Source organism: Drosophila virilis, chromosome X (assembly GCF_030788295.1).
Source record: "Drosophila virilis strain 15010-1051.87 chromosome X, Dvir_AGI_RSII-ME, whole genome shotgun sequence".
Lineage (NCBI taxonomy): Eukaryota > Metazoa > Arthropoda > Insecta > Diptera > Drosophilidae > Drosophila > Drosophila virilis.
In genome coordinates, this window is record NC_091543.1 from 20,525,034 (window position 1) to 20,552,305 (window position 27,272).

Consider the following 27,272-nt stretch of genomic DNA (forward strand, 5'->3'; position numbering starts at 1 on the left):
AAATATATTAATTCAGTCTCGATGCTTTAAGCGGTACTTTAAAATGGGCAATATTTTTATTGGCTCGTACATCCGGGAAAATAAATAGAATGAAAAAATTGAGCCTCTCTTTGCTGCCGTTCTAATTAAAATTCCGAGCTGTGTAAGTACAATTTGATGTTTCTATCATTATTATATTTCAAAGGTTTTTGCTTACAAAGTTTACAGTGCGTTTACATAACAATGTTAGAGACTTTGCCTTAATGTAACATCCGAGCAAATTATTGAGTTAAAAGTTCAATTGAGTAATAACGTTGCCATTTCGAGTATAACAGAGTTGGACTTTCACCACACCGCAATATTAGTGCTGTAAACGGCCGGTAGTTGAGCATAGCCACTGGCAATTGGAGTGACTGAGATAAATATACAATAGACACAGAGCGAGATAAATATATGGACTAACGCTGTAAACTCAACACAGCCGTGCCGTGCCGACGAACGAAAGAGCGCACAAAGCGTAATGTGGAAGAATTGAAAAAATCATCAAGTATAGAGGCCAAAAGCAAACGCAGCAGTTGGGCGAATTTTAATATTTTTGATTAATAATTCAAAGTATCGCATGCTAGCTGCATTAACAAGAAAGTGAATGCACGCGGCAAATATATTGCGGTAAGATAAACAGCCAAACTGAACAGCAAATAGCCAAAAAATTCAAAGAAGCGACGACGACCAACCAACCAACACTAACATACATACATACTCCGACATACACGCACGCACACACACAGACACTCTCCAGTGAAAAAGTGCAAGCCGCGAGCGCTTTTGAAGGCGTGAAACGCAGATCAGCTTCCAAGAAACGTAATCAAGCGCAGAGTGGGCATGAAAATTTGATTGGGAATCTTGCTATGGCCAGATGCTGATGTTTGCAAACACATTTCCGTGTTTTTAGGAAGGCAACATCGAACGGCAAACGGCACTTGCCGACGACTGCTGCGACCGCGATAGAGCCCATATTCAGACACACACACGCGCACTCACACAACACACATATAGACAAGCACGCCCGCAAATACAGTGAAACACGCAACAGCAGCGCCACAACACACACACACACATCTACACACCCGCGCCATCCGCCGTGTGGAGCAGGAGCCACAGGAACGGAAGAAGTGAGGCATATACAGGGAAAAAGGCCCGGCGGCCAGGCAACGTAGCGCTGCCGCCATTATCTTGAAGATAGCAAAAGGGAACAGCGCGGGTCCACAAGTTGATGCCACTGCCGACTCCTGACATCGTTGCTGTCGTCGTCGTCGTCGTCGTCGGCCAGGAGCCCCGAACTGAATAGAAACATCAACAACAACAATAACAAGAGAAGCGTATTGGCGAAAACTTTGCATTGATGGTAATGCATGCTAGAAAACCGCAGCGTATGAACGATGGGTAAATTACAATTTCCATTAACATTTCGCTCAATATCTAACTTAGCATGTAAATATATAAACGAGTAGTTGCTTACACCGTAGTTAAATGAAATCTATATGCAATATCTACGTAGAAAAACCCTAAAGACTTAAACGCCAACTTTTGTTTACATATACATATATGTACGCACGTTCCGTGCTGCTGCTTGCTGCACAGACACACACTCACACACACAAGCACACGCATACTATACCCCACACATTTGCATGTATGTCCCCGCCCCGCAAATCGTGATAGTGAACAGGCGCTAATAAAAACACGCGTATGTATGCATGTGTATCTGTATGCATTAAACATATGTGATTTGACCATCTGATTTAGTGAAAGAAAAACATTAATGTTTGTTGCATATTGTCATCTTGTAATATTTAGATTGCTAGTTTTTGTTCCATTGCGTTGCTCTCGTTTAGCGTGCTTTGGCTCATTCTCCAAACGTTCGTTTGTTCGTTCGCTGTGTCTTTCGTGTGCCGTCTACGTCAAGTTATTCACCACACCTTATTGGCCTCTCGCTCGCACGTTCTCAATTGCTCAGCTGTATGGCGCTCTCTCTGTCATCTCTGTCATTTACCGCTTGCATTTCGGCACTACAAAAAGAAAAACGGTCCAGCCTCGATTCTATTTGATTGGAGGCGAGACCCGTAAAGGACCTGAACTCTTCTGCATTAGAATTCATTTGACGTCTTTTTGTTGTTGTTGTTGTTGTTTTTTTTTTTTTTTTTTTTAATTTTGTATACATATATACATATATACTTATATGTTAAAATTCTCGCACTGCATGTGTTGTTAACCTCTGGGCTAAGAAACCGACTAACCAATCAGTAGCCTTTCAACGGAAAATCAAGTCATACCACACAATATTGAGATATTTATTTTGTTTTTGTTTGTGGGTAAATATTTGAAAAATATATCACTTGGATTAGCAAAAAGCGGCACACACGCAATATTTGTGAATTTCTCCATTTCTATTAGAGCCATAACAACTGAAAAATGGATATGAATGATGGTTGGAATGATTCTGAGTCCGAGGCGGATTCGGGCCGCGGCTCCAATTGGAGCGAAACCCTAAGCGAGCCGAGTAACGATGTCGCCCAGCAGCCTGGTCCAGCTGTTGACGAGAATATTCCACAACAGTTGGCGCTTCTGTGCAATAATAGGATCTATGATCTGGTGCCCGAGGGCGATTATGATAATATCGGGGATGAGCTGGAAAAGTGCACACTTACGATTGATCTGGCCGATGAAGTTGCCCAATTGAATCCAGCACTCGCCTTACGGAACCCAGAGCCCATCATAATGGATGACAACGATTCTTCGTCACAGGGGGGGAATATTGAACCACCTGGTTCCATTCGAATGGTTAAGCCCTCATTTACGGTTGTTTATACGGTCTGCAAGTGTGTTTACGATAGCAACAATAAGTTGATATCCAGCAAAATAGCACACACCGAGGCATTTCCATGCTATGATCTATCCGAAGACGATGAACAGAATGCGGATGAGGACAATGGGGGGGTCGAATATATGTTTTCCGATGAAGTTTATGAAGAGAATAACAATAATATTGATAACGATGATGATGAGCAGCCGATACCATTTAAACGCATGAAACTTGAGCCCCATCCATAATATCATTTCCTAACTCTATATATAACCAATTGTTAACTGAGAAACAGACAAAACACAAACACGAAACACGAAAAAACAAACAAAACTACATTAACAACGAGACCAAATAAATATCTACTAGTTGATTTCATTACTTGTTGCTTTTCAGTTGCATGATTATTATTTATTTGTTGGCCATTTCTTTCATCATTCTGCATTTGTCATTTAAGTATATATATATATATATATATATGGTAGTCTAATTTTAATATGTACTAATAATACAGCAATAAGTAACTTGCACTAACTAAACGCCTTTGCGTGTATTTAACGTCCTCCTTTTAGACATGTTTATTAAATTTTGTGTTTCCTTTTTGATTTGCAGGTACTTTGAGAAGCATACCAGTCACACATCCTACCAGGTGAGCCTTGACCGTCGACGGCAGTCTATAGACTAGAGCCCTCCCCCCCCTCAAAATCCCCCTCTACTCAGACGCACCAAAACTTTTATTACTAATATCCTCGTTTTCTGTTATATATATACATATATAAATATATACATATATGTATATATATGAGTGTATATATCAAATGTAGAGTCCATACGCTTTTTTGTTTAATGCCATAGTCAATTTGTATTATAGAAGCGTGCAAATCCATAGATCCATATATCCCTAGATCCATAATTGTGTGCATTGTTCCATTCTTCATCCAGTTAATTAGTGTGTGTATGTGTGCATACATATATATATATATATATATATATATATATATATAAGGTGTGCTTGTGTGTGTGCTGCCTCCATTAATTTGACATGCTCTTAGACATATACACATATGTACATACATATAGGTATATGTATATATGCATCTGTATCTGTATCTGTATCTGTCTGGTCTGTATGTAGTACTGACGCAACTTTCATTTGTTACCCTCTCCAACCCACTCCGCATTTTGGGCACGCGGCATTGCAGCGAATCAAACGAACTGATCTAACTAATGTACACGTAATTAGAGTAACACTTGGATAAAGCTACATAAACACTGGAGATCCACAACTCAAAGCAATTCTAAATCGCACAACTTAAGCCAAAAATCGAACAACTTAAAACTAGAAAGAAATCGAGAAACCGTTTGAAATGAATCGAAAAAGCAATTCTAAAATATACACAAAACGCGTTCAAATCGTAAACGAAACATAATATTCTTATATAAACGAATATATATTTAATAGATCGCTATAGGAATATCAAACAATTTTATTATTTCTAAATATTAATGAAATTTAAATGCAAAGTTTTTAATAAACGGAGTTTCCTCAACGAAATTCAATTGCAAGACCAAAAAGCAAAAGCAATAAACAATTAACTTAACTATTAATTAAGCAAAAGAAAGCAACAACAACAACAACAACAACAACAACAACAAAAACAACACTGCGCATAATCGAACGTAGCCTTAATAATCAAATTTAACATAAAACTCGCAAACGAACAACAACAACAACAACAACACAAACGTGCCTAAGCCATAAAAAGCATCAACAATTCAAAAAAAAAAAAAAAATAAATAAAACAACAAAAAGAGAGAGAGAAAAGGATATAAAGCAAAGGATATTCTAACTAGACACACACACACACACAGACACACACACACTCGCAGACATACATCGCGTTCAGACTGCAGTGCCTCAGCAATATTGAAGTGTTGCTGCTGCAGCAGCCGGCGACAACAACAGCAACAACGACGAGGCGGCAGCTGAGGAAGGCGCGGCCACGCGGCAGGACCAGCACGACGCCGACGCCAACGCCATCTATGACGAGCGGCAGCAGCAGCAGCAGCAGCAGAAGCAACATGGCCGTTGATTTGTCAATGCTGACCAACAGCAGCAGCAACATTAACAACAGCAGCAACAACAACAATAACAACAACAACAACATCATCTGCAGCAGCAGCCACAGCATTAAAATTGCAGCAGCAGCAGCAGCCACAGCCGCGGCAGCCGTCGGAATTTGTCGCGTTGATGTAAGTAGTTCCAGCAGCAACAATCAAGAAGCAGAAAGAAACAAAAACGAAAAACAGGCAAAAAAAAAACATTAGAGAAAACTGATAAAGTAAAAGGAAAATTGCATTTAAAAAGCGGCAGCCACTGCATAAACTAAATAAATAAAACAAAAGCAAATGAGTCAAATTGAGCAACAACAATAACATTGACAAAAAAAAAAAAAAAAAATAAATAAAAAAAAGAATCAACATGCATACACACGCACACACACGCACATAGAACAACAATCTGCAACGTGCTCAAGAAACAAAACAAAAGCAAAAACATAAACAAAAAGAAACTTCACTTTACGTTTTGATTGCTTTCGTGTTTTATGTTCGTTTTGTGTTCGTTTCGTGTCGCCCACAAGCTCCCAACCCTCTCTCAAATCACAAACAGCAAACATAAACACTCACACACGCACACACGCACAGCAAACCAAAAATTTGAAAATTCAAAATTTAAATCTGGAACTGCACAGTCCGAAAAGAACAACAACAACTACAAAAATAGAGCAACATTAAGAAAAAGACAAGAACAACTATTGGCAAGAAACATTTTATAGCAAAACATATCATTGTAGATTTACTTTTTGTTTATATTTCGTAGCTTTAGTTTTTACTAATGACCGACCAGCCCGTTCCGTCCCCCCGCCCCACTCTCGCCCCTCAAACATTGGTAACAATAACATGTTAATAATAATAACAATAATGTTTATAAATAACGAATCAACATAAACAACAACAAGAACAACAATAATCATCTGTAAATTGTGTGTGTTCGTTTTATATTAATGCAATTCCTAAAACCCTACAAATATCTTCTTCGACAGAGCTCAAAGTACAGCAGTTCAAAGCGCGACTATGAACGCGATCGTTCCTCCAACTATCGCGATCGCGACATTTCGCCTGGCGGTGCTGGTGCCGGCGGAGGCGGTGGAGGAGGCGGCAGCGGTGGTGGCGGCCCATTGAATAATGGCAACAGCTATCGCTCACAATCACCGGACATAGATTCGCCATCATCGCGCTCGCATGATCTGCGCGAACGCACCGATCATCGCAGCGGTGGAGGCGGCGGCGGCGGGGGCGGCGGTGGTGGTAGCAACGAGCGCTACAGCTTCATACAAAAGATGCGCGATCGGGATCGCGATATCTACAAAAAGGACAAATATTCCGGTAGCTGTAATACCAACAATTATCACATTTGTACTCCCAATACTTACACAAATACCTTTTCCCATTTCAGATAAACGTGATCGGCGCGGCAATGATCGTGATTCGGAGTCATCGTATCGCACGAATCACGACAGGGATCGTCGTGGTGGCGGCGGCGCTAAGCTTTGCTCATCGCGCGAAAACGACAAGCGCTCCGGCTCCGACGATCGGGATCGTGAGCGTGAGCGCGACTTGCGTGATAAGCGTGACAGGGGCGCCGATCGCGATCGGGACATGTACAAGAAGGACAAATATGCAGGTGTGTATGTGTGTGTGTGTGTGTGTGTGTGTGTGTGTGTAGTCGCAAAAGCTCCTTATATAATTCAATCATTATCCAAACTGTGCTCACGTCTATCTACTCTTCCCCAGACAAACGCGAGCGCAGTGATCGCGGCGAGCGTGTGGCGCGCTATGGCGACTGGAGCGAGCATGTCAGCTCGTCTGGTAAGTGCCTCAGTTGGCCTTAAATCAGAATTTTATTTTGCTAACAAACTTGTTTATTCACAGGCAAAATGTATTACTACAACTGCAAAACTGAAGTCTCCCAGTGGGAGAAGCCTAAGGAATGGGTAGATAGAGAAAGGTATAAAATCCCAGTCAATCCCAGAATATTGAAAGTAGAGCAACTATCTCCTGCGACTCGTAAATTAAGTACTCTTTCGCTTGACATATTTCTAGACCTAGCCACATCGAATTTTAATTCTTAGTCGATATTGATTAGCTTCGTAGGGATCATAATTATGTTCGCGTAACCAACAAATTTGTATTCAATTTGCATTTATAGAAAAACTGTTTTCGACAAATATTTTCTAAGGCAGGTCCAATTCAATTCCGTTCGTGACAAATTTAGGCTACGTTGTTATCAAGATAGTTTTGGGACTTAAACACTTATTTGTATTGAATAGTCAGCTAGACGTAACTATATATATTTAGCTCCTTGGTCTCCTCCATAATGTTTTAATGAAGACAGCATAAAGTATATATAGTCTTGGTTTGCCTAGCTCCGTCTCTTGTTGCTGGCAGTTCATATGTAGGATCGGACCACTATCCATATATCATAGAAATAACCGATCGAAATCTAAGTTCTTGTTGATTGATTAGATCTTCAGCTAACTTAGTAATTCCAGGCTTTACTATTTGTCTCACATATCTGCAAAACCATAAATCATTGTAATACAAGGGTTTTTAGTCTGCGACGTGCCTGCGTTAGTCGCTCTTAATTGTTATTCCTGAACTTATTCAAGGGTCATGCACACACATATACAGAATCTCTGCTAACATTTTGTTCAATGCACTTTAGAAACTTGCCGCGTGATCAGCATCGTGAGAAGGACTATCGCGATAAGGATCGGGACCGAGATCGCGATGATCGCTTCTCAAGATCGAGTAAGTTTCTAACGGTCTGCAGAATTCAACAATAAGAATGATAACAATTGACACGCTTCTCCATTCACAGCATACAAACATTCCAATTCTTCGCGCGACAATTCACGACTGAGATGGAATTATGACAACGATGGCGGTCCGCCCAGCCATCGAAGGCGTTTGGATGGTAAGTAGCATCTGCAGCACGTCTAACAGTTGATCTACCATACTCACATAATTCTTATGCAGGTCGACATAACGATAATGCTGATATGGACATCAGCGGCGACTCAACGCCCACCTCGGAGGCCAGTTATTCGTTAAGCGGCACACCCACCACACATGGCGGCAGCGTGGGAGGTGGCATGCAGTCTAGCGAACAGTCGTCTCTGATGCCACAGGGCGTAATGGCGGGCGCATTGGGCAATGCTCTGCCACGACTGGCCTCTCATCCAAATCCCAGCGCAGTGGTTACTCCCATGGGGGCGCATTACGGTTCCGTCGGAGTGGGCGGCACTGGTGGGGGCGGCGGTGGTGGTGGACCGGTGAGCGGCGCTACAATGCTGCCTACCAGCGGATTGGCCTCGGTGCCGTCCACCATTGCCAACAGCAGCAACAGCAGCCTTAGAAACTCAGTTGTCGGCCACATTGGCTCAACGTCCAGCGTAAGTAACAAAACAAAATGCTATTCGAGCATCTTCTGATTTATTAATTGTGTGTGTTTTCCATTTGCAGACTACTGTGCCGACGCTGGCGAATCAGGAGAATCATCTGAACTCGAATGCGCCCGGGCCACCTGGCAAATTGCTCAGCGCTGGTAAGGATCAGGCGACGCTGATGATGCGACAGAAGCTACATTTAGTCCTTGGCGGCATTGATACGCCGCATCATCATTTGCTTCTCGGCAGCATCGGCAGCGGTGGGGGCCTAACGGGCGCAGGCAGTGGCTCAGCAGCCGATGTCGTAAATCATGCCTACAACTCGCTCCACAATGTGACTGCCAGCTCCTTAAACAGCTTAAGGTGAGTTAGCTCTACACAAAGTTCCTTATGGGTTTATACTAACCAATCCATTTATTCATGTGCAGGGACAGCAACCAACTCAACTCACCAATGTGCATGCCGCATGCCCATCATAGTCTGTCGCCATCGCTGAGCTATACAAAGAGTCCCATACCAACGATCGTGAGTCACACGAACAATGTTAACGCCAGTAACGCCTACACCTGCAATGCGCCGTTCGGCCTCAAGACGGTGGCAGATGGGCTTGCCGTTGGCGTTGGCGTGGTGTCCTCCTCACCGGCGACAAATGCGATCGGCAATAGTAATGCCATCGCTAACAGCAGCAACAGCAACAGCTGCAACGTACCCGGCCTGGGCACTGTCAGCGGCATCAGCGTCATCACCTCCATGGGTAGCAACAGTCTGTGCGGCAGTGCAGTGGCGCTTGGCGAGGGGCCGCCAACGCCAACACAAGAATTAGATTTAAGTGGCTCAGCTTTAGAACAACACCAACAGGTGGCTGCCGCAGCAGCCGCTGCCGCAGCAGCTCTGGCCGCGGCCCAAGTGACGCAACAGCAGGCGGCACAGCAAGCCCAACAGCAGCGCAAACGTAAGTGCACATTATTGACAAAATCCCTATGGTTAATGTTAATATGTTTTACTTCTTTGTATTCACAGTCGATGGCACTGGTTCGGCCACGCTAAGCACGCTGCAGAGCTGTGTGGCCTCAGTGCAGGCGGCCAATCTGCGTGGCCCGGAAATATCACCCAAGCTAGCCAAGTACTTTCGCGCTGATTTAATTGCGCACGTGACCAACTGGCAGGCGGAAGTATTGGAGCGCCAGGTGAGTAAAGGGCACTGGGCGGGCAAATAGAACATCAGTTAAAAATGGGAGCGGTATTTATTATGAGGTTCCTCTAATATAGAACACGAGCTTTACAAACGTACCGCATACCTTTGGGTCACATCTTCCACAGCTGAGCTTAGTTCGAAATTTCCGAATAAAGCGCACTCCATTGGTCTGACTTTTTTTATACCAATATTCACTTTTTTTTAAACCAACTGAAAAACATTTGCAAGAACTCCAAAAATGTGATTATAAAAAAGGGCTTAGGAAATAAGAGAACAATCAAAGAGTTGCAATCATATCATTCATTAATGAGAAAATGTTAAATGTATATTAATTTTTATTTGATTTAAAGCTGCATATTAAGTATTCACCTAGTTAGTTTAGGCAGGAATATTGCTTGAGGTTCCCTCTGCCCCAAAATCTCGAGATTTTGTTTATGAACTCAAATTTGGTACTCTTGCAGGCGCAGAAATGCTGCGAGGACACGCATCTGTTTGGGGACATCACCTGCACACGGATATGCGCTGAACTGAAATGTGCGCGCAGTTTAGTGCGGAGCACGGAGATCAATGCCACGCTGCAGGAACAAAAGTAAGTGTGCTAAAATATATTTGTGGTGTGTACAATTTGTAGCTAATTTATTGCTATCATTCATTACAATACAAAACAGAATCATGTATCTGCGCCAGCAAATTCGCCGAATTGAGGAGTCGAAGACTCAGAACGCGTTCATGTCGGACGATACTTAGGATCAGGAGCAATTTAGGCTGCGCGTGCATCGCAAGCTGTCTGTCAGGCTCAAAAAGAGCACATTTTGGCGCAGCTGATGATGATGAAAGCAATGCCCCACTAAACCCATGCAGATGAGTGGCTTATCTCATCTGTTTCGCTCATCCGATGCAGTTCCCAATGATGATGCATCGCAATTTGAGCAGGGTGGAGCAGGGCAATTAACACGTGCATCCTTCTTTGTTGGCGGCGGGCATACTCCCTGGTGACACTGTTGGCGTCTGTGCTAGTGGCAGGCAACAGGTGCTGAACAAATATTGGTCGCCGACCAGGTAACATCAACAATGGAGCTGCTGCAGCGACAACAAAACGGAAACGAAAACGGAAACAAACAACAAACAAACAAAAACAACAAACAACAAACAAACCAACAACATGATGATGAAGAGAAGAACACATGAAACTAAAACATAATTAATAATTAGCAACGCGTAATTTATAACTTAAATAAGCATGAAGCGCCGGCGGCAATGTTGAGCTTATGTTGCCGTTATCTAAATACAACAAACAAACAAACAAAAACACCAATAACAATCGAAACAATATAGCAAAACTAATTGAAAACAAACAGAGACTACGGACAAAAAAAAAAAAAACAAAGCCCAAAACGAAACCAATCCAAGAAGCAATAAGAAAGAAGCCTCCTCGTATCGAATCGAAGTAATATACAAAAAAAAAAGGAAACAAAGAAAACAAAACACCAACAACAAACAGTAAACAAGGTAAAAACAAAACATTAGTAAACAAAACCAAGTCAACCTAGTATACTCAACTGCAATAAAATGCTAATTTAACTATATACAATATATATACATATATATACATATATATATAGAGTATATGAAACTGTATATTTACAACAACAAACAGTGTGTGTGGCAGACTCGTTAAATACCCTTCTGCACGCAGAACCAGAGGAAAACAAAAACCAAACAAAACAAAACCAAGGCGTGCAGAAATGGATGAGAAAGAGAGAGCAACTATGCATTCTGAAAGAGAGACAGAGATAGAAGTAGTGTACACTGAGAGCGAGAGAGCGAGCGTCGGTTGAGAGAGAAGTCCACACAACTAGCCTTCATTAGTAGCCGCAGATAAATCCGTTGGGGGTATTCACTCTTGACAGTTTCAAAGTATTTTTGTGTGCGCAAAATTTGTTCAACTTTGAAGCTGTCATTTTGTCCAATACCAAAAATCAATTTTTGTCTGGTTTCTGTCTATGAAGCAATAAGGTTTGCATTGCATTGCGAGTGTTTTTTTTTTTTTTTGTTCTTTACTTAATATCGGTTCTTTAGGTAATATATTCTTCTGTATAGAAACAATACATTACAGACTTCACAATATTAATATCCATAAAAACTGAACACACACATCCTCACAGGTATACACACACACATAAGCGCCTGGCCGAACAGGCTTCATTTCTAGCTTCCTAGTTCTTATGCGAAAATGTATTTATTTTTTTCTTGAAATTGAATTTGCATACACTTGTTTTTTTAATGCATTATTTTTACAATTTTTTTTTTAATTAAAGTATAAATTAATCTATATTAAAACAATATATATATATATATATATATGTATATATATTATATATATATATATATATATATATATATATATGTATATATTCATATATATATATATATATATATATATATATATATTAATATATATAAATATATAAAAGTAATTTGTCTTATTTAAGCAAGCTGAAGAAGAGAAAGAACACCCAACACTGCACGCGTATATTAGTGTAATTTGAGTTTTTAAATTTAACTTGTCTAAACGTAAAAGTGGAATACGAAAAACAAAAAAATTAAAAACAAACAAAACAAAGTATAGAAAACAAAGCAAAAAGTTTAACAATATAAATAATAATAATAATAACTACTGTAGATATACATATAATTAAATACAATGGTATATATAAATATATTTAAATACAAACAGAAGGTAAAAATAAAAAATTTATATTATTTAGCTAAGCGTCGAAACCGAAAAATATAAAAAACTTTTATGATTAAAAGCTTTTTTTTATTGGGCTGCATCGAATCTTGGAAATCCTTGAATATTAATCGATAGTCCTGTTTTTTGCGAGTTCAAAGGGCTAAAAATGGTAAAAGATTTTCAAAGGACTCGGTGCGTTAGGATCGCAAGGAACAACTGCATCGATCTGCATTTAAAAAGTATGGGGTCATCTAAGAATCCAGGACTTGTAAATTTCGTGTCGCCAGCCGCAAGGGAAATTAAGCCAAAAACACAAAATCCTTAACATCTTTGGAACTACAAGGGCGATTTGGATGTCCTTTGGGCAGTTGGTAGCCCCTGTCCATAAGATGTTTTTGACACATGACTCGAAAGGATCCGCAAGGATGCGGCCGAGTTACAGGCAATTTTCTATATGCAAAATTCACACACTTTCTCAGCTGTTTAAAGGACTTTCGTCCTTTTTATTGTATATTCTGAATTGGGGTCGCAAGGACATTCTGTTGGCCAAAGGACATCCCGATAGTCCTTAAAATGGCCGAGTTAGCCCGGATTATGTGGACTTTTGGCAATTTTTGCGACTAACCCCCTAGGAAAATTTTCGGAGAAATTTTTGGTCGAATCCTGGAAATGCTTGAATGCCAATCAATAGTCCTGCTTCCTGCGAGTTCAAAGAGGTGTTCTTTTCCAAGATCCGCAAGGATGCGGCCGAGATATGGCTAAAAAACGAATGTCCTTTTAAGAAAAATGACCATAACTCGGCCATATCCTTGCAGATTTTCAAAGGACTCGGTGCGTTAGGATCGCAAGGACCAACTGCATCGATCTGCATTTAAAAAATATGGGGTCATCTAAGAATCCAGGACTTGTAAATTTCGTGTCGCCAGCCGCAAGGGAAATTAGGCCAAAAACACAAAATCCTTAATATCTTTGGAACTACAAGGGCGATTTGGATGTCCTTTGGCCAGTTGGTAGCCCCTGTCCATAAGAAGTTTTTGACACATGACTCGAAAGGATCCTCAAGGATGCGGCCGAGTTACAGGCAATTTTCTATATGCAAAATTCACACAATTTCTCAGCTGTTTAAAGGACTTTCGTCCTTTTTATTGTATATTCTGAATTGGGGTCGCAAGGACATTCTGTTGACCAAAGGACATCTCGATAGCCCTTAAAATGGCCAAGTTAGCCCGGATTTTGTGGACTTTTGGCAATTTTTGCGACTAACCCCCTAGGAAAATTTTCGGAGAAATTTTTGGTCGAATCCTGGAAATGCTTGAATGCCAATCAATAGTCCTGCTTCCTGCGAGTTCAAAGAGATGTTCTTTTCCAAGATCCGCAAGGATGCGGCCGAGATATGGCTAAAAAACGAATGTCCTTTTAAGAAAAATGACCATAACTCGGCCATATCCTTGCAGATTTTTAAAGGACTTGGTGCGTTAGGAGCGCAAGGATCAACTGCATCGATCTGCAATTAAAAAGTATGGGGTCCTCTAAGAATCCAGGACACGAAATCCTTAATATCTCTGAAATTCCAAGGACGATTTAAATGTCCTTTGGCCAGTTGGTAGCCCTTGTCCATAAGAAATTTTTGAAACCGTACGCAAGGATCCACAATGTCCTTTTCAGAAAAATGGCAATAATAATTCAGATTTTCAAAGGACTTGGTGCATTAGGATCACACGAATGCAACGAACTGCATTTGATAAATATGGAGTCATCCAAGAATCCAGAATTATGGTGTGATCGAAGGATCAGACACAGGAGCTCGCTTATTTTATTAATTATATATCTTACTCTTATATATTGTTATACTTATATACTTATACCTTTTTATTGAAGGAACTTGACCAATTTATATTTCTTCAATAAATACGGATACGAGTAAAATTTATAATTGTTCCTTTTTCGTGTATTTTTGGAAACTTAATTCTTTAATCTGAAAAGATAAAAAAATATACATTAGAACAAATACACAATTAAACAAAACACAGCACTTATAATCAATGCATGAGAACTCACATACGGGATGTACTAAAATTCATGAGAATCGCATAGTCGCAAGTCATAGTTAATAATACGTTTTGTTTCAAACATGTATGTATATATGTATAGATGCTTACATGCATATATACACGCATATACACATGCAGACATGCTTACAAGCATACATGCTTACATGCATACATGTAAACATGCTTACATTCATACATTCTTTCATGCATATAGACATTCAAACATGCTTACATGCACACACATACATGTACAGACAAACATTGATTAAAACTTTTATATATCCACATATAATTAAGTACGTGTACAACAAAATAGAATGAAAGGGTATCATCGGTACTCCGAAGGTTGAATACCCTTTTAGACAGTCGCCTACTGGTTGGGCGAATGTGTATGTTAGAATAGTGAAGCTCGAAAATGTTGAGTTTCATTAAAGTATGTAAGAAAACAGAATTTTTTGCCATTCTTCTTATAGAGTCAAAAAATTAGAGTGTGATCTTAATAAACTTTGCCTCATGTATAAGCAGAATAGTTTAAAAAGTAAATTTAGATGTTTGGTCGCGAGAATGACCAATAGTTTTTGTGGCAGGGTTTGAAACGGTGTCCTTCTATACTTTAGGCATTTACTGGCATAACTAGAATATTCCTTAGAAGGATATACTAAATGAAGTGTGTTCAGCGTTCATTATGCTTATAAGAACACACTTCGCGGGTATTTCGCAGCCTAACCTGGGCTAACTTGTAATTTTAAAAATTTAAACAACATTTGAACTTTCCCTCATACATTCGTTGACCCTCATTTTCCTTACAGGTGATAAATTCAGTTTCCTTAGTCTTATGGTTTGAGCTGTTAAGTTAATTGGTCAGAAAAACACAAATATATGTATATAAATAAATACTAATTACATAATTTTCTGAAAAATAAAATTATGCCAGGCTGAGCTATGCACCTGCATGATTGACAGATTTACTAATATTTAAGGTCAACTAATTGACTAGCTTAAAGAGTTCTATGTGTGTGTGAGTTTGTATGTATTGTTATTGATATTAACAATAAAAGGAATGGTCGCTCTAACTGGCGCACAAAAGTATGCAACGATTTTTAAAAACAGACACTTAACTGTCATTACTCACAAAGGCACACACACACACACACTCAGACACGAAACATGAGGTTGACAAAGCTTTTGCGTGATTCAATTTAAAGTTAGCGCCAAACGTCTGCAGAAAGCTCTGCATTTGCCGGCTGAATGTGGCAGACAGAGAGAATGAGAGCGAGAAAAGCCGCTGAGCTTTCGCTGCAAAGTAGCGGCATTTAACCCAGCAGACAATATGCAGAGCAGGCGAATTCGCTGCTAACCCAATGAATGCGAGAAGGAACAGCGAATGAACACCCACGAGGACATCACACTAGGAGCCGACGATGTGTTTATGCCAGTATGTCGCGCCGCTCCTGCCCCCCGTCGCAACGCACCGCACCGCATCATGCCTAACCGAACCGTTACCCGCTGCTTTGGCTGAGCATTTGGCATCTGCGGGCTGTCAGAGGACAGCGAATGCCAACAAGTAGCAGTTCAGCATCGACAACGCCAGCGTTCGCTTGCGTCTGGCTGATGGCAGCGCAGTAGCACGGAGCATAGCAAAACCAAGAACAGCAGAACGACATCAAACTACGCGAGTTTTCAAAAATTATTGTAACGGTCCAGCAGAGAAACTGTTTGAAAATTAGTCCGTTTTTGTTGTGCTTTGTATTATTTATTTTGAGTGTGTGTCTGTGTTTGTTTCCAGTGTAAGGCGTAGAGCGTCGAATCAGAAGAAAAGTTATTTTAGTTAAGGCAGAAGTCAAGCGTTTCGCTAATTTACAAAAACTACAAAAAAAAAGCATCTTTGCAAATAAAAGCAAATAACGGTAAGTAGTTCCCGGCAGCTCTTCAAAAGATTAATTAAAAAACATAAAGCCCGCTACGAAGCAAGGCCCTTTCATTTAAGTGCCTTTCCTTTTAGTTTGTCCAAGTCTGAAACTCAGTCTGAAAACTGGGACACTATTAACAATTTTTAAGCAAATTATGTTTAAAAGTCGCATAAAGTTTTCAGCTTGTAAATTTTAAGGTCTATAATAATGATTCTTCGCGCTCTTGGCTTAAGAAATCGTATTCCAATTATCAAATTCACATATGAGAGCCCGAAATAAAAGCCTGAAGTCTACCCTTAGAGATTCTAGATTCTTTAACTCATTTTAAAACCTATATCATAAACTAAAAGCCTAAAGTCGAATTTTAATTGAAACAGAATACGAAACATTTGAATGCTTTTCATGATGAGTCCAAAGAATTGGAAGTTAGGATTACAGCAAAGTTTGAACAGGTTGTCAGCCGAATTGCAGTTTTCTAAAAGAGTATTTAAATCGTCAAAATCACATGAAAATAGTTATTAAGTTTTAAGTTTAGGAAAAGTTTTTAGAGAAAATTCAAAATAAACCTCAAAGCATTTAAGCTGTCGGAAACGTAGTCTATATGATAATTTGAATACCCTGTTTACAATACGAAAAGGAGTTTATTGGATTTGTGTAGTGCACACGTTCTTATCCGTTCGCCGGCTTTTTAAGCTGAAGCCTAACATTTTGGAAATATCTATTAGGTGTATATTTTCTAAAGTCACAGTTCGACAATTTTTGCAACTTCAGAGACATCCCGAAAGTCAAGCTAGTGTATTGCGTGGCAGGCTACACTTGATAGAAACCATCTAACTTGTTTATATTATAGTTACTTTCGGGTAAATTTTGCAATTTATTTGTTGCATTTTAGTTGCATTTGCAATTTATGAACCGTCAAGAGCAGATAAAGCTAGAAATCAAAACCAACAATAAAAATATTTGCCCTTGTTACTAGGCGCCGCAAAAAGACAATAAAAAATAAGTATATTTGTGTGGTATATAAGGCAAATAACAAGTTAAAAGTTTGTTCAAATATTTGGCAATTGCAGTGCGCGAATTAAACAAAAACACCGAAGATTAAATACCCTAGCAAACATATGGCTTGGAAGGAATCAATTGATCCCATATGAGCTATATGCTGTAGAAGTCCGATTTGATAAGTTATTTTTCTAGATATGTCGGGTGTACAGAAAAGCTCTCATAAGTGTCAGGTCAAGATGGCTTAATCTATATAAAAACTTATTGTTAGACTGGTGCTAAGCTAAGATTTGGCCTTTTCATAAGTAAACAGCATCATGACATTTTTAATTGCTAAGTTTTTAATATATATTCAACTTTCCCGACATTAGCTTAGGCCCCAGCTGAGGGACAAGCTTGCATGGAAACAGACAGACAGGCAAAACTATAATACCTTCTACAAGGGTATAATCAGTATAGAGCTTGCCAGAGTCACAGCCTCCATCAGAATATTTTCTAAAGGGGCACATGGCTGAAGCAACTCGGCTGTTGATGCCCATCCAGAATAAATGTACACTTTATAAGGTCGGCTAAGATTTGCTTCTAGGTTTCATACATTTCGTCGCAAAACTATAATACCTTAAACAAGGGTATAGAGCATGCCAGAGTCACAGTTTCCATCAGAGTGATGTTCATGGTGGGCGTGGTGTTGTCCATTTTCCGTTGAAATTGATTTACGTGCGCCTTTTTAAGAGCTAATATCTAATTATTAATGGAACAGGAGCAAAATAGAAAATAAACAGGCTGCATGTTCAAACACTGAAGTGTGTTTTCCACTCCAAATGTCGTATGATTTGTGTCCTGTTCTGGCAGCTTTTGGTTTGTTTTTTTTTTTTTTTTTGTTGTTGTTTTTTTTTTTGTTTTTTGCCTGTGGCCTTTGAGCTGAGCGCTTTATGCATTTCTGGCGCTGTCAAAATTGCTGGTACTTAAAATTGGCGCGCGCCAAAAGCCAAAAGCATTTGACGTTTGCCAATGTTGACAATTTGCATTGCCCAATGCCAACAGCCATAAATTTGACGCCACCAAGACCCGGACAGAGTTACCCACTGTGTGCATAGCTAGATCCGGGTGGGGTTCGCCCACCCCAACTGGACTCCGGAGACTGGCAGTTTGCTTTAAGAGCGCGCTGAAAACATGTTGGAATTCATCCGAAATGCTCACAAGCAAGCACATCGCCAGAACTGAGCTGCAGTATTTTCTATAATATAATTTAGTTTTTCGAAAAAAACATTTTTAAATATAATTTATGTATTATGTATACCCTGAACCCATTTAAAATGAGTATAAGGGTATATTGTATATGTGCAAAATCCAAATATATGTAACATGCAGAAGGAAGTATGTCCGACCCCATAAAGTATATATATTCTTGATCAGCATCAATAGCCGAGTCGATCTAACCATGAACGCAAGGATCTCAGGACCTAAAATTTTAGATGTAGGTGCTCATAGTGCCTGCGCGGATCGAGTTTGTTTCCGACAATCGATATCTTACTCCATTTTCAAGCAATCGATAAAAATCGATATCCTGTTTTTTTTTTTGGCAATTTTGGTAAATAATAAGAGCTAGAGTTACGAAACATGATTGGTTGCTTCTAAAATAGAATTAATATATATCCATTTGATGTTGGAAGAGTGTTCAGGGTATCCCCTAGTCGGGAGCTCCCGACTAGAACCTCTTACTTGTTTTTATTTTTAAATGAGTGTTGCTGCATAATACCTGTTCTCAGTTATTGTATTCATATTCAATTTTAAAAAGAAGCTAAGCGAATAAATAAATCAAGTCCAATTTGTACTGGCAAAAACGCGCTTGAAATCGAAACAGAAACAGAAAAATGCATCAGTTGTAAGATTCAAGTAAGATTCAGGTTCTGAGATCCTTGAGTTCATACAGACGGACAGACGGACGGACACACAGACGGACATGGCTAGGTCGACTCGATTATTGATGCTGATCAAGAATATATATACTTTATGGGGTCGAAGATGCGTCCTTCTGCCTGTTACATACACTTGGATTTTGCACAAATACAATATACCCTCATACCCATTTCTTATGGGTATATATTTGCGTCTGATCGTTAGGGTCCCAACATTTGAATACTTTATCAGTTTCGCTTCTTCTTGGTATATCTGAAGGGGCCAAGATTGAAAGGCTGACAGGTCCTTGAAACAATTTCTACTTAGTTGAAACAAGCTATTGCTGCTCTTTCTATACCCTGTACCAATTGATAAAGCGCCAATTGGCGTATTATGGTTTTGTGGAAGCGCATGAAACAGGCAGAAGAAGGCACCTCCCATTAAGTATATAGGTATATAAAGCTTAGTTAATCTATTGTGAACCATCACGAAAGTTCCAGCATAATAAGTTGATCTCTATTTTCTAAATCTATTTCGATGTTCGTAATATAAAAAGTTAATATGGAACAAGGTTTTTTAAGCATTATTCGGAGATCACAACTAAAGACGACATCAAATATAAAGAATCTCGTTTAGTATAAAAATATACACAGAATTTCGATTCCTCATTAATTTTCTTTTTCATCGATAAATTTTATAAATATTGAACTACATATATCGAAGTTATTCAAGAATGCATTAGACATTGTTTTGGACTAAGGTTAAGATAGAAGAGCAGCTTATGCATCTATGTTTGTCTAGACGGGAGTTCAAGTGTGTCGTCTGCTCAGCGCTGGTCACGGGATATCTTTTAGTCGTGCACTCCCTACTCGCGCACTTGTACTTGTTTTGTGTTTGGTTTTCAGTGTTGACCTTGTGCGCTTTTTCCATGTATTTTTCTGTTGTATTTATTTTTTGTTTTCTGGCATTCAAATTATGTGAATGTATTTCATTTTCATTTGCGACTCGCGCTTGTTTTAGATTTGTTGTTTTATGACTTGACCATTTGGCAACATTGCGGCTTCGAGGGTGTTTGCATAAAGGGTGGGGGCGGGGCGGGGCGTGCGGTTCAGCTTCAAGGCGGCCTTTAACTGCCGTGCCTGGCAAACATTTTCAACAGGATTTTCAAATGTTTCGGCAACTGCACTCAATTTTTATTACCTAGCACTCGCATTTTACTTAGCCTATTTCACTCTATATATATTATGTTGTTAAGGGGCACGTAGGTGGGCGGGTGCGGTACAATACCCAACAACAGGTCAATGTTTTTGCATAGTGCCCAACATTTTATATCATCCTCGGGTTGGACGGCGCCCAAAGTTCTTGTTGTTGACACCGCCTGCTAACCATTCTACAAGCAAACACACACACACACACACACACACACACACACACACACACACATACACAGAGAGAGAGACACACATACATATATACAAGTATACATCCCGTACACACGCTCACGCACTTGCTGTTATAATTTCATTTGAGGTTTAGGCAACGGCCTCTGGTTACATTTACATTTTTATTTCCTCTCGGACGCATCCATTGGGTTGTTGGGGTCACGCCCCTTTGTCGCTGTTATTATTACTGTTGTTGTTGTTTCATGACTCTTGCCTAATGCTGTTTGTTGCTAAATCTTTGCCTGATTTACATTAAAGCGTCTTCGGCTTTCGGTCTTAGTGCTTAGTTTTTCTACATTCCAACATTTCAATTTCATGCGAGCCGCGTGACATTCCTACAAATTGCATTTTTAGTTGGCCCCAAAATATGAACAAGACTCTGTATATCAGGCTATTAGTAATAATAACATATATAAGTATACATCTATATATATATATATATATATATATATATATATATATATATATCTATAATATACAGAAAAAAAAAGAAAACAAAAATCAACTTCAAACAACGTCAGCAATAATGCTGGACGACATCGGATTTGGTTCTATTCACTGCTTCGTTCGGAGTACCCATTCCCATTCCCACTACCAGCCCCACCCCCACTCCCAATCCCACTTTCATGCCACATTCTGAACTATGCGCAAGCCGTTTGCCGTGTGTTTTATGAGGGTTTATTCCAGCTTTTTGGCCAACTCAAAGGCGACAAGCAAAAACAGCATAAAACAAAAACAACAGCAACAAAATGGGCTAAAAAAAAAATGAATAAAATTGGTAACATGGCCATGAAATCGTAAACAGTTGATTCTGATTTGGCTTTCATCTGTGTGTGTGTGTCTTTATGTAAATATATATATATATATATTTATATATGTATGAGTGTGCGTAAGTGCGTGGTAAGTGTATTGCCATAGCGAATTGTTGGTAGGCAACAGATTGCGTTTTGCCAATTCGGCCTACAGCTACTTAAGTATTACACTTAATTTAGTACGGTTTTTATAACCATTGCTGAATAAATCTCAAGTGCATAAATTAATTAACAAGAAGGGGAAACAAAAAGAACTGATCGCAAAGCTCTTTAATATGATTTGACTACAGCGTTGGCATTCTCAATGCATTTTGTTCAACGTATTCGACATTTTTCTATCTTAATATCTAATTTGTCAAATATAAGCATATCACTCTACTATTTTGTGTGCCCGCCAAGACTTGACAACTGCGACTTCTGTTTTTCAAACGTACAACGTGTTTTCTTTTTTTATACCCTGAACCCATTGAAAATCGGTAAATAGGGTATATTCGTTTCGTGCAAATTTATGAATGTATGTATATAGTATAAATATTATTGGTCAGCATTAATAGCTAAGTCGATCTAGTCATGTCCGTATGTCTGTCCGTCCGTCCATTTGTCCGTCTGCGCGTCCGTTCGTCTGTCTGATCATCTGTCATTTCGTAAGTAGGAACTTGTCGATTTTAGAACCTATAAGAGCTAGAGGCGTGAAGTTTTGAATGAAGGGCCTCCTATAGTCCGCGCAGTACGAGTTTGTTAATCGTTAATCGATAACTTGCCTCGTTTCCAAGAAATCAATAAAAAATCGTTGAGGAAATCCTGTTTATTAAGTATATCTCTTGGCTAGAACATGTAGCTTTTGGAAAAGTGAATACATCTCAAGTATCCTTCATCTCCCTACTAGCACGAGCTGCATGTGATGCTGCTTGAAGAAGGTTAAGGGTATCCTCTAGTCAGGCACTCACGACTCAAGCTCTCTTACTTGCGAGCTCCATAAAAGCATTTATCGCATGCATGAAACTATCTTTATATCATACTAATTCATAGCTCACGATACTTCACAGTTCTCTCTAGTCATTGTTAATGATGCGGCTTGCAGTCTAAGTAAAATAAACTATTAACTCCACTAGAAGCTCCACTAGAACTCAACTAGCTCTTAAGTTGAGTTGAAATATACTTGTGCGAGTAACCAGTTGTTATTTAAATCATTGTTAAATACATTTTACTTGCTAAACCTACCTTTTGTGATATTATACAATACATATGTTAAGTTGCAGCACATTTCGTAGCTTGACAATCTGTAAGGATAAGAAACATAAATTTTCTTGTAATTGAATTATTAAAATACTCTTTGCATATTACTATGGTTTTTCATATATTCTAACCCATTTTAGAAATGGCATTGGCAGCTGTTTTGCCTGTAGCTAAGTTATTATAAAATGCATACCTTAAGCTGAAATGCCAGTCAGCAAACTCTTAAGAGCTGCTGATATTAAAACTAATTAAATTAAATGAAGTTTTTCGTATTTAACTTTATCAGGATCAATACTAGAAGGGGCCTGCGCTTCGTTTAGATAATTTGCATTTGTGGTTGTTTTGTAAACACACTTTGATTATCTTTGCGCCTCCAGGACTCAATTCCCTCCCCCCATTCACTCGACCCCTCAGCATCGCGTTGTGTCTTTTTCCCATTGTGTACACAGCGCTTAGCGTATCGCAAATATCGTTCGAGGGCATCGGCGGGCAGCCAGGGTATTGGGTAGCTGCTCTATGTTGGCTGGGTCGTGTGTGATTGTCGTGCGAGTTGGCATATGTCACCAAGGTGTTAGCATTTATTTTGCTTCTTTTCTTTTTTTGTTATTCCAGCGCATAAGCGCGTGTGTATATGCGTGCTTAAATGTATGTGAGAGTGTGTTAAATTTGTGGAAATGGCATTTAGGTTTATGGTTTCATACACACACACACACACACACGCACACACACACACGAAGTGAACAACTCGACAAGCGCGTGTGCGTGAGATCCTTTTTAAGTTCCATCTTTTTTTTTGTGTTGCCTGAAACATTGCTTTAATTTTTAAATGTTTCAGTGTGGCAATTCGATTGTGTAAAGTATTTTAAATACTTTTAGATTGTTTTAATAACAAAACATTTTGAAGATAGATGTTACCTTAAATGTCAGATGCTTTGAAGTTCCAAGCGCTGAATGATTAAGTTTGCCTAAATAATTAAATATATTTAAAATAAGTTTCTAACAATAAATATCGCACTTATAATTACAATATACCCTGCTTAAATAGATGTCACAGGGTATGCAAAAGGTTGACACTGTTGGCAACTCTTTTGTTTATGTCTATGCCAAGTTTTTGCATAAGATTTAATAAAGTTAGCTACTTGCACAGATTCTGAAGCTTTGAAAGCACTTTTTACCCTTTTATGCCACGCCCACAGCAGAAGTATTTGCTATTCACGGGAGCGTTTAAGGGCAAATTTATGTAAATAACCGAAATCACAAAATCCTTAAATTGTCATTAGCTAAGCCTTTCGAGATTTGCGCTGCATGCTTTTTTTTTTTTGTATTTGTATTTTTGTTTCTGGGCCTGGCTCTTGTTTATTTTGGCGTCAAAATGCGACACTCACAACTTCACCAGCTCTGCAGCCTGCCCCTACGCCCGCTTTAGCAGGCAGACGCTTTTTAATGGCATAGTCCCAGAGCAACTCCCAAAAAAGTAGGCAACGCTTTTTATTGCTGCATCATTAACTGCTTTGTGCCAAGTGCTTTTAATGCGCCAAAGGGACATGTCCAATTTTGAATAATTTGAAAAAATTAAAAGCCTGTATCATATTGGCTGACTCGAGGGTAAAGTAAATATTGTTAGTTCTTTATAAAGCATAAACATTGATATATATTTAGTATTTTTTTGATACACATACAAATTGAGCTCGGATTTAATTAGTTATTCATGCATCTCTTTAGATGCTCGACAGCATTTAACATGCTGTTGCACTTAATTTCGTTTGCTCATGTTCAGCGTAACCAGATCTGCTTGGCAAAAATTGCAGAGCACTTTATCTGCTTTGTAAATTGAAATTGAATTACCGTGCTGCCACCTTGCAGTAATTTTATATGCCACACATGCAGATGTAAAAGCAATGTTTGCAGACATTAAGCAGCTTTGCACTCAATTTCAATTCGATTTCTATGTTCCCGACTAACAAACAATCCGAATTTGCTGTTTATCCATCAACTCGAGAGTAGAAAATCAAAAAAATAAAAATACAAGTTTATTTTCTTAATATGAGTTGAGAAAATACACCTAAAATTTAAGCTTTTCTGGAGCATCCAAATATATTGTAGGCATGGATAGAAAATGAGCTAAACTTTCTTTCCGATTTGTAACGGGAACGGAAGAAAGTAATGGGTCTGAATGGTCTTAATGGAAAAAAAATTGTTATATCCGCCGAAGTCATATTATTGTTAATACATAAATGTATATATCGATTTACCGTTTTAATGACTGCATTAAAATTTGATTTCTCTATAATATCCATTTATCAAATGATACAAATCTTATTGCAGTCCTTTACACAAAACTAACTAGGCGAGAAAATCATTAATTAACAATATTTGAGTAAATAAAACAGCAAATTTTTTATCATATTGAGCTTAAATATAGCCACAAATATATAGCAATATTATTGGGGAAAAAAATCATTTTGAATTTGAATTTTCTTAGAAAAAGAAATTCAGGACTTTCGGTAAATAAATTAAACGGTTTGCCTTCGCTCGATTATTTTTCTGCAACTTGCTGTTAAATAACGCATTTGCTGCATCCCAGTTTACAAGCGGGTATCTGCCAGCTGAGCACTCTTGACTTGAGCTCTTGTGTAGTGTGATGATCTTCTGCTAATAGCTCTCAGCTCACACTTGAGCACTGGCAGCCCCAAAACGAAAATTGTTGCCAACTTGTGGGCGCATCCGGTTTGCCAGTTACTTCTGTAATTTGTGCATTATGTGCTGGAACTCACCCAGTGCGAATGTAAGAAAGAGGAAATTGCAACTTCGTACTCTTTAAGTGTATATATCCTTGTTCAGCATTAATATCTTTGCTGAGTTAGTTGTGTTCGTTCTTTTAGATACTATAGGAGCTAGAGGAACAAATTTGCCAAAAAGGAAACTAGAGTAACATCATTCAAAATTATCTATATAAAGCCTTGGTTTTTGTGGCATATCGCGCAACATATTAAAGATAGAGACCTTATGTATCGGAGTAGCTATCACATTTTAAAAATATTTAACATTTTATATATACTTATGAAGTGTGCTGAATGTACTGAAGGAAGTGCGAATTAATGTTGCAGCAGCTCAAATCTGTTTGCAGAGTATTTTCCAGTCGCGCAATTTCGACATGAGCACTCGCCTGCATCTGCTTACAGGGTATTATTCAGTCGCGAGCTTTTGAATTGAACTTTGATTTGCGTTTCGATTTAGTTTAAGGCCTATCTCTCAGCGTTTGTGCAGCTTTTGTTTATCTGTTAAAAATGTTGCCTGTTTGTGAGCCATTTGGTAAGTCGTTGTGCATATATATATGCGTGTGTGTGTGCGTGTACGTATCTGTGTGGGTGTGCATTTCCGTTTCCGTTTGCGATAGTTTCCGCTGCGTTGTCGGATTGCTGATGGCTTGATTGCAACTTTATAGCACGCAATGTTGTTGATGCTTTTATTGCTTAGAACCTCTTGTGTATGTGTGTGTGTGTGTGTGTGTGGCAGGGGGCGGGGGAGGGCGTGACGTGGCAGGGACGAGGTGGAAGAGCATCTGCCGCTGAGGATATCCAAGACGATTACTCTGGTCATCTATGGCGCACAAATGATGTGCCAATAAAGTTGGGCGCCTCTCGATTGTACCCAATAAAATTCATCTTGGTTTTTATGGTCACCAAAGGGCGCGGCCACGCCCACAATGCTAACACACATAAACAAAAGCAGCAGCAGCAGAGGCAGCATCTGCGTTGCCTTAAGCCCTTGTCAAATGTCATGTGGGTTTATCTTTTGGCAGCGCTTCAATTGTCATTAAATTTTTGCCGCTGGTGCTTTCAATTTCGAGGCCTTGTCCAACCCTGCGTATACTTCACTTGGCCAAACTTAGCTTATTTTCTTGCATGGCTGTTGTTTTTGTTCTTGCTGTTGTTGTTGTTTATGTGCGTGGACATCAGCAAGCATATATGTGGATGTAGTTGCAGCTATTCTGGCAACTAGTTGGCGCCCAAACTAACAAATGCAAAGCACGTCTCAACTCTCGACTAATATAGAGAGGGTTATGGGTTGTCTAGAGAAAAAGTTAAGCGCGTGTTTTGAAGCGTATATTAAATTGAATGGTCAGACGAGACACATCAACAACAACAACAAAAACAACAACAACAAAGGGCACCTAACCACTCAAATTGTGTTTCATGTACTTGTATGTAAGCGTATATTGTTGTCTCTTTGCTCCAGTTGTTGTGGTCTGGCACTCAAGCAAATCGGATTCTCTACAAATGATGACAACGCCAGCGTGTCTACATATGTGTGTGTGCGTGTGTGTGTGTGTGTGCGCGTCTGTGTGTGTGTGTGTTTAGCCGGTACAAGAGGAAATGTTGGCGCAGAAATGCACAGCATATTTCAACTGCTGCGCTGTTCATCATCATCAACAGTTCAGGTTGTTGTTCTTGTCGTTGTTATTTGTTCTCTAACTAAATTAATTGAGCAAGTTTTGTTTTTAAAGTCTCATCACATAGCAAATAACAAAATACTCGCTTATTTATAGACAGAGTTATTTAACTTTAAGAAACTGTAGCTAGTTAGAACTTTACTTTCTGCTTTCTACGCCAAGTTGTTAAATAAATATTTGTGAGGTTTT

At 39.2% G+C, this 27,272-nt stretch overlaps 2 protein-coding genes and 1 long non-coding RNA gene across 13 annotated transcripts in view; 2 read left to right on the plus strand and 1 right to left on the minus strand.

The window, feature by feature from the left end:
• The first annotated feature begins 257 nt into the window (after positions 1-257).
• On the plus strand, positions 258-11,071 carry wcy (WW domain-containing adapter protein with coiled-coil wacky). Of its 5 annotated transcripts, none has more exons than XM_032439510.2 (14): positions 258-648; positions 3,455-3,491; positions 5,947-6,295; positions 6,360-6,587; positions 6,698-6,772; positions 6,836-6,911; positions 7,629-7,714; positions 7,785-7,880; positions 7,943-8,358; positions 8,429-8,715; positions 8,781-9,304; positions 9,373-9,539; positions 10,009-10,136; positions 10,216-11,071. In XM_032439510.2, exons 1-14 carry the CDS (start codon positions 626-628, stop codon positions 10,292-10,294), a joined length of 2,571 nt encoding a protein of 856 aa, XP_032295401.1. In that variant the 5' UTR covers positions 258-625; the 3' UTR covers positions 10,295-11,071. The 5 variants fall into 5 exon arrangements, with proteins under 5 accessions (XP_032295401.1, XP_032295400.1, XP_002055623.3 ...); XM_032439509.2 differs by having other exon boundaries at positions 261-1,422; XM_002055587.4 differs by having other exon boundaries at positions 265-1,422; positions 5,947-6,289.
• Positions 11,072-12,254: 1,183 nt separating this feature from the next.
• LOC116652005 (uncharacterized) overlaps positions 12,255-27,272 on the minus strand; it is a 112,292-nt gene continuing 97,274 nt past the window's right edge. For 4 of the 7 annotated variants that reach the window (XR_004305012.2, XR_004305010.2, XR_004305011.2 and 1 more), the window contains 3 exons: positions 22,616-22,674; positions 14,147-14,256; positions 12,258-12,441 (listed from right to left, as the gene is read on the minus strand). This is a non-coding gene — a long non-coding RNA (uncharacterized lncRNA). Of the gene's footprint in view, positions 12,442-14,146; positions 14,257-22,615; positions 22,675-27,272 lie in introns of all 7 variants that reach the window. The other 3 variants (XR_004305013.2, XR_011416885.1, XR_011416886.1) reach the window with 3 other exon arrangements.
• LOC6632064 (non-canonical poly(A) RNA polymerase protein Trf4-1) overlaps positions 15,962-27,272 on the plus strand; it is a 168,429-nt gene continuing 157,118 nt past the window's right edge. The window contains exon 1 of the mRNA XM_032439642.2: positions 15,962-16,239. The gene's annotated coding sequence lies outside the window, so the exon portion shown is untranslated. The remainder of the gene's footprint in view (positions 16,240-27,272) is intronic.

Coding starts and splice junctions, on each gene's coding strand:
- wcy (XM_032439507.2), top strand. CDS start 4,886: ATGACGAGCGGCAGCAGCAGCAGCAGCAGCAGAAGCAACATGGCCGTT. Junction 7,715..7,784: donor TGATCGCTTCTCAAGATCGA/GTAAGTTTCTAA, acceptor CTCCATTCACAG/CATACAAACATTCCAATTCT. Junction 8,359..8,428: donor ACATTGGCTCAACGTCCAGC/GTAAGTAACAAA, acceptor TTCCATTTGCAG/ACTACTGTGCCGACGCTGGC.